This window comes from Bactrocera dorsalis, chromosome 6, assembly GCF_023373825.1.
Source record: "Bactrocera dorsalis isolate Fly_Bdor chromosome 6, ASM2337382v1, whole genome shotgun sequence".
Classification (NCBI taxonomy): Eukaryota; Metazoa; Arthropoda; class Insecta; order Diptera; family Tephritidae; genus Bactrocera; species Bactrocera dorsalis.
In genome coordinates this window covers 29,093,293-29,106,895 of record NC_064308.1, presented here as the reverse complement: position 1 = coordinate 29,106,895, position 13,603 = coordinate 29,093,293, and the positions used below count along the sequence as shown (strand labels likewise).

General features: G+C 40.7%; 2 protein-coding genes across 16 annotated transcripts in view; one reads left to right on the top strand and one right to left on the bottom strand.

Annotated features, from left to right (window-relative positions):
- The window catches only part of LOC125779273 (uncharacterized), an 854,525-nt gene that overhangs the window by 148,019 nt on the left and 692,903 nt on the right, over positions 1-13,603 (top strand). Inside the window, exon 2 of one of the 3 annotated variants that reach the window (XM_049460382.1) lies at positions 10,924-11,045. The exons of the other annotated variants lie outside the window; for them this stretch is intronic. The gene's annotated coding sequence lies outside the window, so the exon portion shown is untranslated. Of the gene's footprint in view, positions 1-10,923; positions 11,046-13,603 lie in introns of those variants that run through there. 3 annotated transcript variants of the gene reach the window in all.
- LOC105224703 (uncharacterized) overlaps positions 1-13,603 on the bottom strand; it is an 88,777-nt gene that overhangs the window by 46,321 nt on the left and 28,853 nt on the right. For all 13 annotated transcript variants that reach the window (XR_007423218.1, XR_007423217.1, XM_049460103.1 and 10 more), the window contains one exon: positions 8,189-8,343. Coding sequence is in view for 11 of the 13 variants with exons in the window: in XM_049460103.1 (XP_049316060.1) it covers positions 8,189-8,343 (155 nt within the window). In the remaining 2 variants the exon portion in view is untranslated. The remainder of the gene's footprint in view (positions 1-8,188; positions 8,344-13,603) is intronic.

Genomic DNA, 13,603 nt, shown 5'->3' with positions numbered 1-13,603 from the left:
CTATTTGGTTGCAGTTATATTCTACCATTCCCAATATTTAGCAATTTTATTATTTTTTAGGAAGGATCAGTTTGAAATTGTACACATACATATACTTCAACGTTCTCGTTTAAATATTGCACTACTACGAGTATATGCAATGCTTCGATAAGATTTTTGTATAACTCAAATTATAATAGACCTTTTTATCCACACTCCAGTTATTCCACTATATTTTTATGCTAGATATCGCCTTTGGTTTGTTATGAATGCATTTGCGTCCTTCGCCCATAATCTAGCAAAGTATCCGCAATACCTTGACGACGAAAATGTCAGTGCCATATTTTGTTGTGATGTCTTGTTCAGGCAACAACTAGTAGAACCCATACACCATACATACGAAAACTAGTGTCCTCTCGCATTACCTCTTTGTTGTTGTTTTTATAATCTTGCAACCGCTTGCTAAAGAGTATCATAGTTTTGTTCACTTAACGGTTGTACGTATCACCTAAAACTAATCGAGATAGATATAGGGTTATATATATAAATTATTAGGATGACGAGAAAGGTTAAAATCCGAGTCCGTCCGTACAAGCTGTAACTTGAGTAAAAATTTAAATATCTTGATTTTTCTTAGTATAAAAAAACACGAGTTCGAAGATGGGCGTAATCGGACCACTGCCATTAACTGAAAACATATAAAGTGCCGAAACCTTTAAACACTTAGTTAAGATGTAAAACTCTAATTTGGTACTGGGGATCATAGTAGCAAGAGGCGCCTCTGTGTAAAACGTGTTAAAAAGATAAAGGTACAACAACGAAATTCACCCAGCATAAATATACGAGTATATTATAAGAACTACAACCAACAGTGTAAAAATGGATGAAATCGGATGATAACCTCGCTCACTTCCCATATAACGGTATGGTTAAAAACTAAATTAATTAATAAGTAAAACGCCAGAGACATTATATTTTACCTTCAAGATGGTATGAGGGGGTTTTTATAGGAGCCGATGTGAAAATTGCACAATGGGCGTGGCACCGCTCACTTTTTAGTGAAACCCCATATCTCGGACCTGTCGAACCGATTTCGACTAAACGTGACATTATTTGAATATTCTATTAAAAAGAGTGAAATCCGACTACAATCGCGCCTACTTCCCATATAACACAATTTAAAATTCCATTTGATTTTTTCACTTTCGAATAAAAAAGTAATTAATATTTATACAAATAAATAAATCAAAATTTTGCAGTAATGATTCCCTTAAAGTATACCAACTTTTGATTAACAATGGTCCAAATGTAACCAAAACTGTTAAAGATTTTAGATACCGAAAATCTGGACATTCAATGTGTGAGCTATACAATTGAAATTTAGACAGAATCCTTTTCTAACAATAGTTATTTCCTTTAGCCCCCATATACCTAATATAAAGATTTTCTAACTTCCAGGTGACTATGCTAGATATATCGGTCAATATTTAAGTTATCGTAATGAAAATTACATAGCAAGTTTTGCTCATAACAGTATACAATATTATTGTGCCTAAAATAGATCCTATTGGGCGAAAACTTGACTTAGCCCCACCGTTTCCAGGATTTTCTAACATTCGGCTCACTTTGCTTCATATGGTTGGTCATTGTATGAACACGAGAACATTATTTAGTATGTGGCATGATAATAGTTAATGGATAAAATCGGGCCGATACTACCCCAGCTCCCATTCATGATTTTCGTTTTTCTAACAAATCTTATGCGAAATAGGCCGCTCAGTGTATAAGTTATATAAAGTATATATGTACATACCAGAGACCTGCACGATTAAGGTAGGCATCGTACGATTACGTTACTAAGTAACACTTCTGACGATTACCACGATGCGAAGGTAACATTGCGCATCGGCATCGCGGCATCGTGGCATCGTACGATTACTATCTGGTATCGTCAATGGCAAATGAAACGAAGTTCTTTTCTTCGCGCACAATACTTATTGAGTAACATGCAGTGGTCGGCATGAGAGGATCTGTCACTGCGTTGGTGAGCACGAAAAAAAAGTAGCAAAAAGAGTAGCCCAGTGAGAAATTGGAATTAAAATTAAACAAATTTTATAAGCAAAATTATAAAATAATGAAAATTAACAAAATGTATTTTAAGGATATATTCCCTATTATCTTTAAAAGACTTGGAACATAAAAGGCATTGCATGGCACCAAAGGCATTTAGAAACATAAAATATTTCTCGCAGGGCATATTTGGTTTTGCGCTATAGTCTTACATGATGTTAATTCGTTGCTGGCTCGACAACGACTGAACGATAGAGCGTAAGCGTACGTGTGGAGTTAGTTTCCACAATTGTTCTAAGAAATGCCGACCACTGGTAACATGTTAGTAATCGGCGATGCCGCGATGCCGATGCCCACGATGCCAAAGTACCGTTACGTAGCGTGTACTCGCCGCATCGGCATCGCCGCTTGCTAACATGTTACTTTTTTAATTACTCATGCAGGTCTCTGGTACATACATGTATACCACTGTGATCAAATCGAAATATGCATTTTTAAATTTTGTGTTTTTCGAATCGGTAATTATTTTTTTGTAAGTTGGTAGTACTGTTAGTGACATCTAATTTCACGCCAAAATATTCATTAGTATTTGAGATACCCGTCGTTTTGTGAGGCTTTAAAAGAGAGTTCTTCGATTTGATTATTCGTGATCATTTCGCCACATTTTTAACTAATATCGTGCCGCAACCACCGTATTCGCTTGATTTACTTTCGTGTAACTTTGCAAATTCACATGACCACTCCGAGGACACCGTTTTGATTCAATTGAGGATAAAAAAGCTAAATCGAAGAAGGCTCTGATGGCCATGGATGATGACTGAAAAATTCGTTGGCATAAGTGTATTGCAGTGGGAGGGGATTACTTTGAAGGAGATGAAATGGATAAAATTCACCTTTCAATTTTAATTTTGGTAGTTAAGAAATGCATTGAAATTTAATATAACCTATGTCCGTCCCCTGGTTCTAAGCTAACACCCCACCAATTTTCAGCCAAATCGTTCTTGAGTTATAAATAGTGTAACTAACATGACTTTCTTTTATATATATTATATATATATATGTGGCAACCTCGAATGATCGTAACGGCGTTAAATTAATCTTCGGCGCAGCACTCCTAAAATACAACTCTACCTAACTCCTAACGCTATCATATGTTTTTAATCCTTCATTCCTTTTATTATTATATTCTTACTAGTTCTTAAGTTATAACGAATAAGAAATAAATCTCTTCTGCGGTTGGACGTCAAACACATCAGTCATCATCATTTTCACTGTTCCCACATCTGGTGACCCCGTAGGTAAATTGAACTTATTTATTTCATAGGAATGGCGTTAAACGATAGCCATGTGGTTTCTGGCAACCGGTACTCCGACGTCAATATTGGGGATTTTCAAAGTTCAACTCCACGTCTACCACTACCAACAATGACCGAAGACAACATCGAAGCTTATTTTTATTCGCTGGACTTTTGGTTTAGCGCTTCTTCGATTTCCAACGATAATAAGAACATCGTTCTTGCATGTGTACCGCCTAACAAGTTGATAGAGCTTCGCTGCATCATAGACGCTGCGCCAACTAATTTTAAATACAAATACATTCAGGACAAGATCATCGAGCATTTTTCGGACAGTCAACAGCGGCGGCTGCAACGTGTTCTTAAAGACATGGTTCTAGGCGACCGACGCCCCAGCGAGTTATTTAACGACATGAAACGCGCAGCCGGGACGACTCTGAATGACAGCATTTTACACGATCTATGGGTAAGCAGACTTCCTCCGTATGTACAAGCAGCGATTATTGCTACAAACGTCGCTATCGTGGAAAAACTAAAGATCGCTGACTCCATTGTCGAAACTATTGGGATGCGACACAACCACGCGCAAGAGGGTCTGACACTTAATGAAGTTTCGAGCTTGAAACTTGAAATAGCAGAATTGACTAGGCAGGTGCATAAGCTTTTCAACAACAAAGGATCAAATTTTCGTTCGCGGTCTCGATCTAGGTCACGTGGATCCCATACGTCTTTAAGTAAACCGGACAAACCAATGTGCTGGTACCATAGTAAATTCGGTGCGAAAGCAACTAAATGCCGAGAGCCGTGCAATTTTGTTTTATTGAAAAAATCTTTATAGGGCCGCTCGGCTGCGACGGTTTTAGAGTTGGGCAAACAGTCTAAAACCTTCAAGACATACCGTTTACGCATATACGATACGTCAGCAAAATTAAATTTTTTAATAGATACCGGTGCGGACGTTTCCGTTATACCAAAATGCAACAACACAGCCCGAGCTTCCCCAAACGGTTTAAAATTGTTTGCCGCAAATGGATCGCCGATCTCTGTATTCGGTGAGGCGATTCTGAAACTGAATCTAAATTTACGACGCGAATTTTTGTGGAATTTCGTTATCGCTGATGTTTCGCAAGCAATTATTGGCGCTGACTTTCTGTCTCATTTCGAGCTTTTGGTCGATCTCAAAAATAGATGTTTACTCGATCGCAAAACCGAATTAAAAACGGTTTGCGAAATTGAAAAAACGTGCATACTCAGTATAAAATCTTTTAACGCGAATTCTACTTATTCGAATATTCTCGCAGAGTACAGCGATATCACACGCTCTCATCCGCTAAATTCACCAACGAAATCGTCTGTAGAACATCGAATTATTACCACCGGTCAACCCGTCTTCGCACGACCACGCCGTCTTTCACCCGAAAAATTAACCGCCGCTAAAGCTGAATTTGATTCGCTGATGAAACTGGGCATTTGTCGCCCTTCCAGTAGTAACTGGGCAAGCCCATTACACATGGTACGTAAGCCTGATGGAACGTGGAGACCATGCGGGGATTATCGTGGACTAAATGCAGTAACAGTTCCTGATCGATATCCGTTACCATTTTTGCACGATTTCTCTAACATCTTGGCAGGAAAACGCGTGTTTTCTAAAATCGATTTAAAAAAGGCCTTTCACCAAGTGCCAATAAACAAAGAAGACATTTGTAAAACGGCGATAACGACTCCTTTCGGACTCTACGAATTTACGCATATGACGTTTGGTTTGAGGAATGCAGCACAGACATTCCAAAGACTTATCAACGAAGTTTTTCGTGGTTTAAACTTCGTATTTGTTTATCTTGATGATGTATGTATTGCATCCAGTTCAGAAGAAGAACATCAAAACCACTTGCGCCAAGTTTTTCAACGACTCAGGGAGAACAACCTAACTATCAACGTTAGTAAATCGGAATTTGGTGTTTCGGAACTACGATTCCTCGGACATTCTATCACTAAAGATGGTATTCGGCCACTCCCAGAACGCGTTGAGGCTCTACGTAATTTTAAACGACCAGTTATCGTCAAGGACTTAAAGCGTTTTTTAGCGATGCTTAATTTCTACCGTCGTTTCATACCACACGCTCTGAAGACACAAGCCTGTCTTTTTGATATGGTTCGTGGTAATAAGCGAAACGATACTACACCACTTACTTGGTCAGCGGAAGCAGCAGACAGTTTTGCTGCATGTAGGGAACAACTGGCCAATTGTGCATTACTCGCTCACCCATCGCACAACGCGGAACTTTCTTTATGGGTAGATGCATCAGATTTTGCCGCTGGTGCAGTGCTAAATCAGTTCGTGGATGGTAGTCTACAACCATTAGGATTTTTCTCTCGCAGATTCACTAGTGCGGAAAAAAGATACAGCACTTACGACAGGGAGCTGACTGCCGCATACCTAGCATTACGACATTTTCAATACATGGTCGAAGGTCGCCGTTGTCATATTTACACAGACCATAAGCCGCTGATATACGCATTTCAACAAAAGTTAGATCGAGCTTCTAATCGGCAAATACGCCAACTCGACTTCATAGCTCAGATCACCACCGACATTCGCCATGTAAGCGGCGAAGATAATGTAACAGCAGACCTGCTGTCACGAATAAACTCAATTTCTACAGAAACTTTAAACTACGATACCTTGGCTGAGGACCAGTCCAAGGACGAGGAGCTTCGAAATCTTTTAAATGGTAACATAAAACACTCTCTTAACCTACAAAATTTCGCTCTTCCTTTTAGTTCCAGAAGCTTATGCTGCGACACCTCAACTGGCCGTGTTCGACCGTTCGTAACCAAGAACTTTAGAGAAACGGTTTTACGGTCAACTCACAATCTTTCACACCCAGGTATAAAGGGGACTACACGATTGGTAACAGAGCGATTTGTTTGGCCTGGTGTCCAGCGGGATAGCAGAGATTTTGCCCGCTGCTGTTTGCAGTGTCAGCGGAATAAAACTACACGACACAACCGAAGTTTGTTTCAGCGTCAAAAATGTCCAACACGTCGTTTCGTGCACATCCATATCGACTTAGTCGGACCATTTCCACCATCCGAAGGAAACCGCTATTGTCTTACTATCCTGGATAGATTCACACGCTGGCCAGAAGCGTTACCTATACCAGATATAACAGCTCCAACTGTTGCCAAAGCACTACTAAACGGCTGGATTTCACGGTTTGGTGTACCTGTAACTATCACATCTGACTTAGGACGTCAATTCGAGAGCGGCCTGTTTAAACAATTACTACAGCTATTGGGTACACGTCATTTTCGGACCACGCCTTACCACCCCCAAGCAAATGGTCTCGTCGAAAGATGGCATCGTACTTTAAAAGCAGCACTTCTATGCCATAACACTAATCAGTGGACTTCATATTTACCACTTATTTTATTGGGCTTACGATCCACATACAAAAGCGACTTGGATGCAGCACCAGCCGATCTAGTTTATGGCGAGAACCTGCGGCTACCTTCAGAATTTTTCATCGATAGCAAACCAACATACAGCGAAGCTGACATGGTCAAACAACTACGATCCTGTATGCGAGATCTGCGACCAGTTGACACCGCTTGGCACGCGAAACAAAAAGTATTCGTTCACCCCGGGTTACAAACCTGCCAACAAGTTTTTATTCGTGATGATCTAGTGCGACCATCGCTATCGCCCCCATACAAAGGACCTTACAAAATTATTCAACGATTTCCGAAATATTTTTTAGTGGAAGTAAACAACAGCGTTATTAAAGTTTCAATAGATCGTTTGAAACCTGCTTTCATCGCCACTACACAGAGTGTCTAGGAGGGGAGTATTGTGGCAACCTCGAATGATCGTAACGGCGTTAAATTAATCTTCGGCGCAGCACTCCTAAAATACAACTCTACCTAACTCCTAACGCTATCATATGTTTTTAATCCTTCATTCCTTTTATTATTATATTCTTACTAGTTCTTAAGTTATAACGAATAAGAAATAAATCTCTTCTGCGGTTGGACGTCAAACACATCAGTCATCATCATTTTCACTGTTCCCACATATATATACTACTATATATTACAAAATCGACGGTGATTTTGCAAAAAAGGTTTCTGTTATGACTTTGTGCAAGAAGAAATCAGTGTCGTTTCGGCCATTTCCAAATTGTTATGATCTGTAATTATTTCCATTGTATTCAGTAAACTTTAAAGTTCAATTTTCCCACTTGCAACTTTTCCAGCCCGTTTGCCTTCTTATGGTCGTAATATTAGTTTACCTGTGCTCGCTATTCGTCGAATAGTTAAAAATTTCGAACGCACATTTTCTTTACATAATGTTCAATTGTCAATAAGACAAAGAACCGCTGATAATGTAACTGTTGCCGTTTAGCCAAGTGCTGCTGAAGAGATCTAGACTGGCAGGCTTAATAATTTTTTTCGTTTCTTGGTAACATCAATTCGGCTGTTTGTATTGCGTTGTTGCTTAAAAAGTTCATTTGATTCACTGCGGAAATATACATTTGCTGCTCACTAAACAATAACTTTTGAAATTTTTTTCAAAAGTAAATATATCATAAAATTGTTTTGGAACAATTGTATTTAAGTTAGGTGTTTTAGCGAAGTATTAACTAACGAATTATCAGACTAACAAGTTCGGGTTGATTGAATTAATCAAAAACCGCACGACAAATATTTAGGTGCTAAATTTTTATACCAAAATTTCAGGAAATTGAAACTACAATTATGGTCTCTTAATTTCTGCAATATTTTGTATGCGGGTGTTGTAATTGTGTTATTTAATTTGAAAGAAGATTCTTCACTGAACTTACCGCTGGCGCCCATTTCGAAACTGATGCTTGAGTGTTCGGTCGTGACTGACTTTTCGAACGGCTTTTAAGTATTTTACGTGTGACGAATTGTCCGACATTGGAAGATGATTTTGACTTTTGCATTGTTGTGCTCAAACTTGCACCCTTCGCAGCAGCTGTTAATTAAAAGATTTAAGAATTCTTACACATATATATATATATATATATATAATATATACAGGAATGTATGCTCAGATAATTTAATTGGGAAGCCAGACTCCTAGCTTATTTTTCTGGGAATAAAAAATAAATTAGTTATGGTATGTTATTAACTCCAACGCGATATTATTATTGTTAAAAACTAAACAGTAGTACTTTTTCCATGCAAAAAGTATCCAACCAAGGCTGACTTCGAAAACGTACTACTGCAAAGTTTCGGTACAGTATGGCTGCAGCATTAATGCATCGTACAAAGTTTACTTTTGCGGTAAACTGTTTTGTTTAAGCGATCGTAAAAAGTTAAAAAATATGCAATTAAAATCAAATAGTTTCATTAAAAATAGTTTTTTCTGTTTCATCGAAAATGGAAGTACAAACACCATCAAATTATTTATGAAAATATATTATATTCTCGCCATTCTAAGTATATTTCTCTCTCTCTGAATTTAAAGCAAAATTTAGTATAAATCTTATATAATATATAAAAATGAATCGCAAGATGTGTTGCTAAGCGCATAACTCAACAACATTCTAAATGTTCGCTGAGGTCCAAGGATGGTTTTTACGGCGAGAAAATTTTGAATAATTGCAGGAAAACACCTAAAAACAACCCTTTTCTTTTTCCCATACAAACGAATGAATGTTTGTTGGTTAGTAACGCTAAGAGAACGGCCGCAGCAATCTTGATGAAATTTTCAGAGCTTGTTCTCTGTGGATCGGGGAAGGTTTAGAAATAAAAAAAAACCGTATGATTTTCGTGAGTAAAAGTCGGAAAATTGATCAATTCCAAAAATAACTTTTTTCATAAAAATAATTTTTAAATTTGTGTTTGTTTTGTTTTTCATTATTTTGATTTGTAAATAATTTGAATCGTTCAATTTCGGTTGCTTGCTTTTTTATTCCGGTTATTGAATAGAAAAATTTTTGAAAATTATTCAGTGAAAACTGTATGTGTGTTTCACATGTTTCAATTGCAGATTGAAATATGTTACGAAGCCACGAAGAGGTCGCCGTAATATCGGTCAAGGCAAGGCAAGACTAGAAGTACAACAGTTACAATGTTTGATGGACTTTATCGTGAAGCAACGTATATGTATTGCTGTTAGATACTAGATTTACGCTGTTGAATGGCAAAAGAGAGATTTGCCGCACGCACACATTCTTCTTTGGATTGTGGATGGTGGTTCCACCAGCTCAAATTGATGACATCATTTCTGCGGAAATTCCTGATGCAGAGAAAGATCCAGAATTATACGAAGTGATGAAAACCAATATGGCTCATGGACCTTGCGGATACCACAATCCCACTTCGGTTTGTACGTCTGACAATAAATGCACGAAATGATAGATATCCGCTCTATCGGCGTCGCCCACCAGACGACAATGGCAGAACATTCAGCATTTAATTTAGAGGAGTGAATATCGAAGTTGACAACAAATGGATCGATATTCGACATTATTGTCTAATTCACATTCAAAACTCATATCAATGTTGAGTATTGCAGTTTGGTGAAATCGATAAAAATACGTTTGTAAGTACGTCACCAAAGGAAGCAACATGGCAGTTATTGGTCTTGAATGATACGGTTGATACGTGAACTGCAATAAATCGCTTTGTAGTATATTTACTTTTGCAATTCATGAACATTTTCCGACTGTTGTGAGCCTCGTAGTTAGTTTGGAGAATGCCCAAAGACTATATTTCAACCCTTAGCATACAGTACAGCCAACGGAAACACCGCTAACAACAAAATCGATATTGGCGAGTATTTTCTCAACTTTAGTCAGTGACCCGTTTGCGAGACATTGCTCTATTAGGAACTGCCTTGATATTATACAAGGAAAGCATCGTCGAAGAAATAGTTACACAGAAAGCAAGGCCAACCAGTAGATTGACATCCAGGTGTGTTGTCAACTAATGCATTAGGACGAATTTACTCAATCCAGCCGAAAAAAACAACGATTGCTTCTACCTTCGGTTGCTATTAAATAATGTACGCTGTTTAACTTCATTTGAGTGAATGGTATGGTGTGTGCAAGTTTTGGAGAAGCAAGCCAGCAATTACAATTGCGGGAACATGATAATCACTGGAATCAAACGATGTACGATGCGACAGCTACTTCGAAATCAAATGAAGGTCGCACACTTTTCGCGGTGATCATTTTGCCATATCAGCTTTCAAACCCGCGTCAATTATGGGATACTAACAAAAATGACATTGCCGAAGACATTTTATGTCGTATTCGCAAAGATTTGGAAATGGGGCAATTCCGGTTGATACTTCCGGTGGTTTAATATCAATTCCATTCGCCGTTTATCAATTCACGAAAGATGAACTAATCACGAATGGACAAATCCTTAAGTGCACGCGCAATGTTCTTCTTCTTCTTCTTTACTGTCGTAGACACCGCTTACGCGATTATAGCCGAGTCAACAACAGCGCGCCAGTCGTTTCTTCTCTTCGCTACGTGGCGCCAATTGGATATTCCAAGCGAAGCCAGGTCCTTCTCCACTTGATCCTTCCACCGGAGTGGAGGTCTTCCTCTTCCTCTGCTTCCCGCGGCGGCTACTGCGTCGAATACTTTCAGAGCTGGAGTGTTTTCATCCATCCGGACAACATGACCTAGCCAGCGTAGCCGCTGTCTTTTAATTCGCCGAACTATGTCAATGTCGTCGTATATCTCGTACAGCTCATCGTTCCATCGAATGCGATATTCGCCGTGGCCAACGCGCAAAGGACCATAAATCTTTCGCAGAACTTTTCTCTCGAAAACTCGCAACGTCGACTCATCGGTTGTTGTCATCGTCCAAGCCTCTGCACCATATAGCAGGACGGGGATTATGAGCGACTTATAGAGTTTGGTTTTTGTTCGTCGAGAGAGGACTTTACTTTTCAATTGCCTACTCAGTCCGAAGTAGCACCTGTTAGCAAGAGTTATCCTGCGTTGGATTTCTAGGCTGACATTGTTGGTGGTGTTTACGCTGGTTCCAAGATAGACGAAATTATCTACAACTTCAAAGTTATGACTGTCAACAGTGACGTGAGTGCCAAGTCGCGAGTGCGACGACTATTTGTTTGATGACAGGAGATATTTCGTCTTGCCCTCGTTCACTGCCAGACCCATTTGCGTTGCTTCCTTGTTCAGTCTGGCGCGGGTGTTGAGGCCGATGATATCAATATCATCGGCATACGCCAGCAGCTGTACACTCTTATAAAAGATTGTACCTGCTCGATTCAGTTCGGCAGCTCTAATAATTTTATCCAGCAGCAGATTGAAAAAGCCGCACGATAGGGAGTCGCCTTGTCTGAAACCTCGTTTGGTATCGAACGGCTCGGAGAGGTCCTTCCCGATCCTGACGGAGCTTTTGGTCCCGCTCAATGTCAGTTTACACAGCCGTATTAGTTTTGCGGGGATACCAAATTCAGACATTGCGGCATAAAGGCAGCTCCTTTTCGTGCTGTCGTAAGCAGCTTTAAAATCGACGAAAAGGAGGTGAGTGTCGATTCTTCTTTCACGGGTCTTTTCCAAGATTTGACGCATGGTGAATATCTCGTCGGTTGTTGATTTACCAGGTCTGAAGCCACAATGGTAAGGTCCCATCAGTTTGTTGACGGTGGGCTTTAATCTTTCACACAATACGCTCGATAGAACCTTGTACGCGATGTTGAGGAGCCTTATCCCACGGTAGTTGGCGCAGATCGTGGGGTCTCCTTTTTTATGGATTGGGCACAGCACACTTAAATTCCAATCGTTGGGCATGCTTTCATCCGACCATATTTTGCAAAGAAGCTGATGCATGCTCCATATCACTTCTTCCCCGCCGTGTTTGAATAGCTCGGCCGGCAATCCGTCGGCCGCTTTGCTGTTCTTCAGGCGGGCAACTGCTATTCGAACTTCTTCATGGCCGGGTAATGGAACGTCTGCTCCATCGTCATCGATTGGGGAATCGGGTTCGCCTTCGCCTGGTGTTATGTGTTCACTGTCATTCAGCAGGCTGGAGAAGTGTTCCCTCCATAGTCTAAGTATGCTCTGGGCATCGGTGGCTAGATCACCTTTGGGGGTTCTACAGGAGTATGCTCCGGTCTTGAAACCTTCTCTAAGCCGCCGCATTTTTTCGTAGAATTTTCGAGCATTACCCCTGTCGGCCAGCTTATCAAGCTGTTCGTACTCACGCATTTCGGCCTCTTTCTTCTTCTGTCTGCAAAGGCGTCTCGCTTCCCTCTTCAACTCTCGGTATCTATCCCATCCCGCACGTGTTGTGGTCGATCGTAACGTTGCGAGGTAGGCAGCCTGTTTTCTCTCCGCTGCGACACGGCACTCCTCGTCGTACCAGCTGTTCTTTTGCACTTTCCGAAAACCAATGGTTTCAGTTGCAGCTGTACGTAAGGAGTTTGAAATGCTGTCCCACAGTTCCCTTATACCGAGTTGTTGACGAGTGCTCTCAGAGAGCAGGAGTGCAAGCCGAGTGGAAAATCTTTCGGCTGTCTGTTGTAATTGCAGCTTCTCGACGTCGAACCTTCCTTGTGTTTGTTCGGCGTGCGTTTTTTGCTGTGCAGAGGCGAGTGCGAATTTTGGCTGCAACAATATAGTGGTCCGAGTCGATGTTAGGACCTCGGAGCGCACGCACATCTAAAACACTGGAGACGTGTCTTCCGTCTATCACAACATGATCGATCTGGTTGGTGGTTTTTCGATCCGGAGACAGCCAGGTAGCTTGATGTATCTTCTTATGCTGGAATCTAGTACTACAGATAACCATATTTCGGGCCCCGGCGAAGTCGATCAGCCTCAACCCATTTGGGGATGCTTCCTCGTGGAGGCTGAATTTACCGACCGTAGTGCCAAAGATACCTTCTTTGCCCACCCTGGCGTTGAAGTCGCCAAGCACGATTTTGACATCGTGGCGGGGGCATCTCTCATAAGTGCACTCCAAGCACTCATAAAAGGCATCTTTGGTCACATCGTCCTTCTCTTCCGTCGGGGCGTGGGCGCAAATCAGCGATATGTTGAAGAACCTCGCTTTGATGCGGATTGTGGCTAGACGTTCATTCTCCGGAGTGAATGATAGTACCCGGCGACGGAGTCTCTCTCCCACCACGAATCCAACACGAAACTTGCGCTCCTTTATATGGCCACTGTAGTAAATGTCACAAGGACCTACTCGTCTCTGTCCTTGTCCCGTCCATCGCATTTCTTGGACGGCGGTGATGTCAG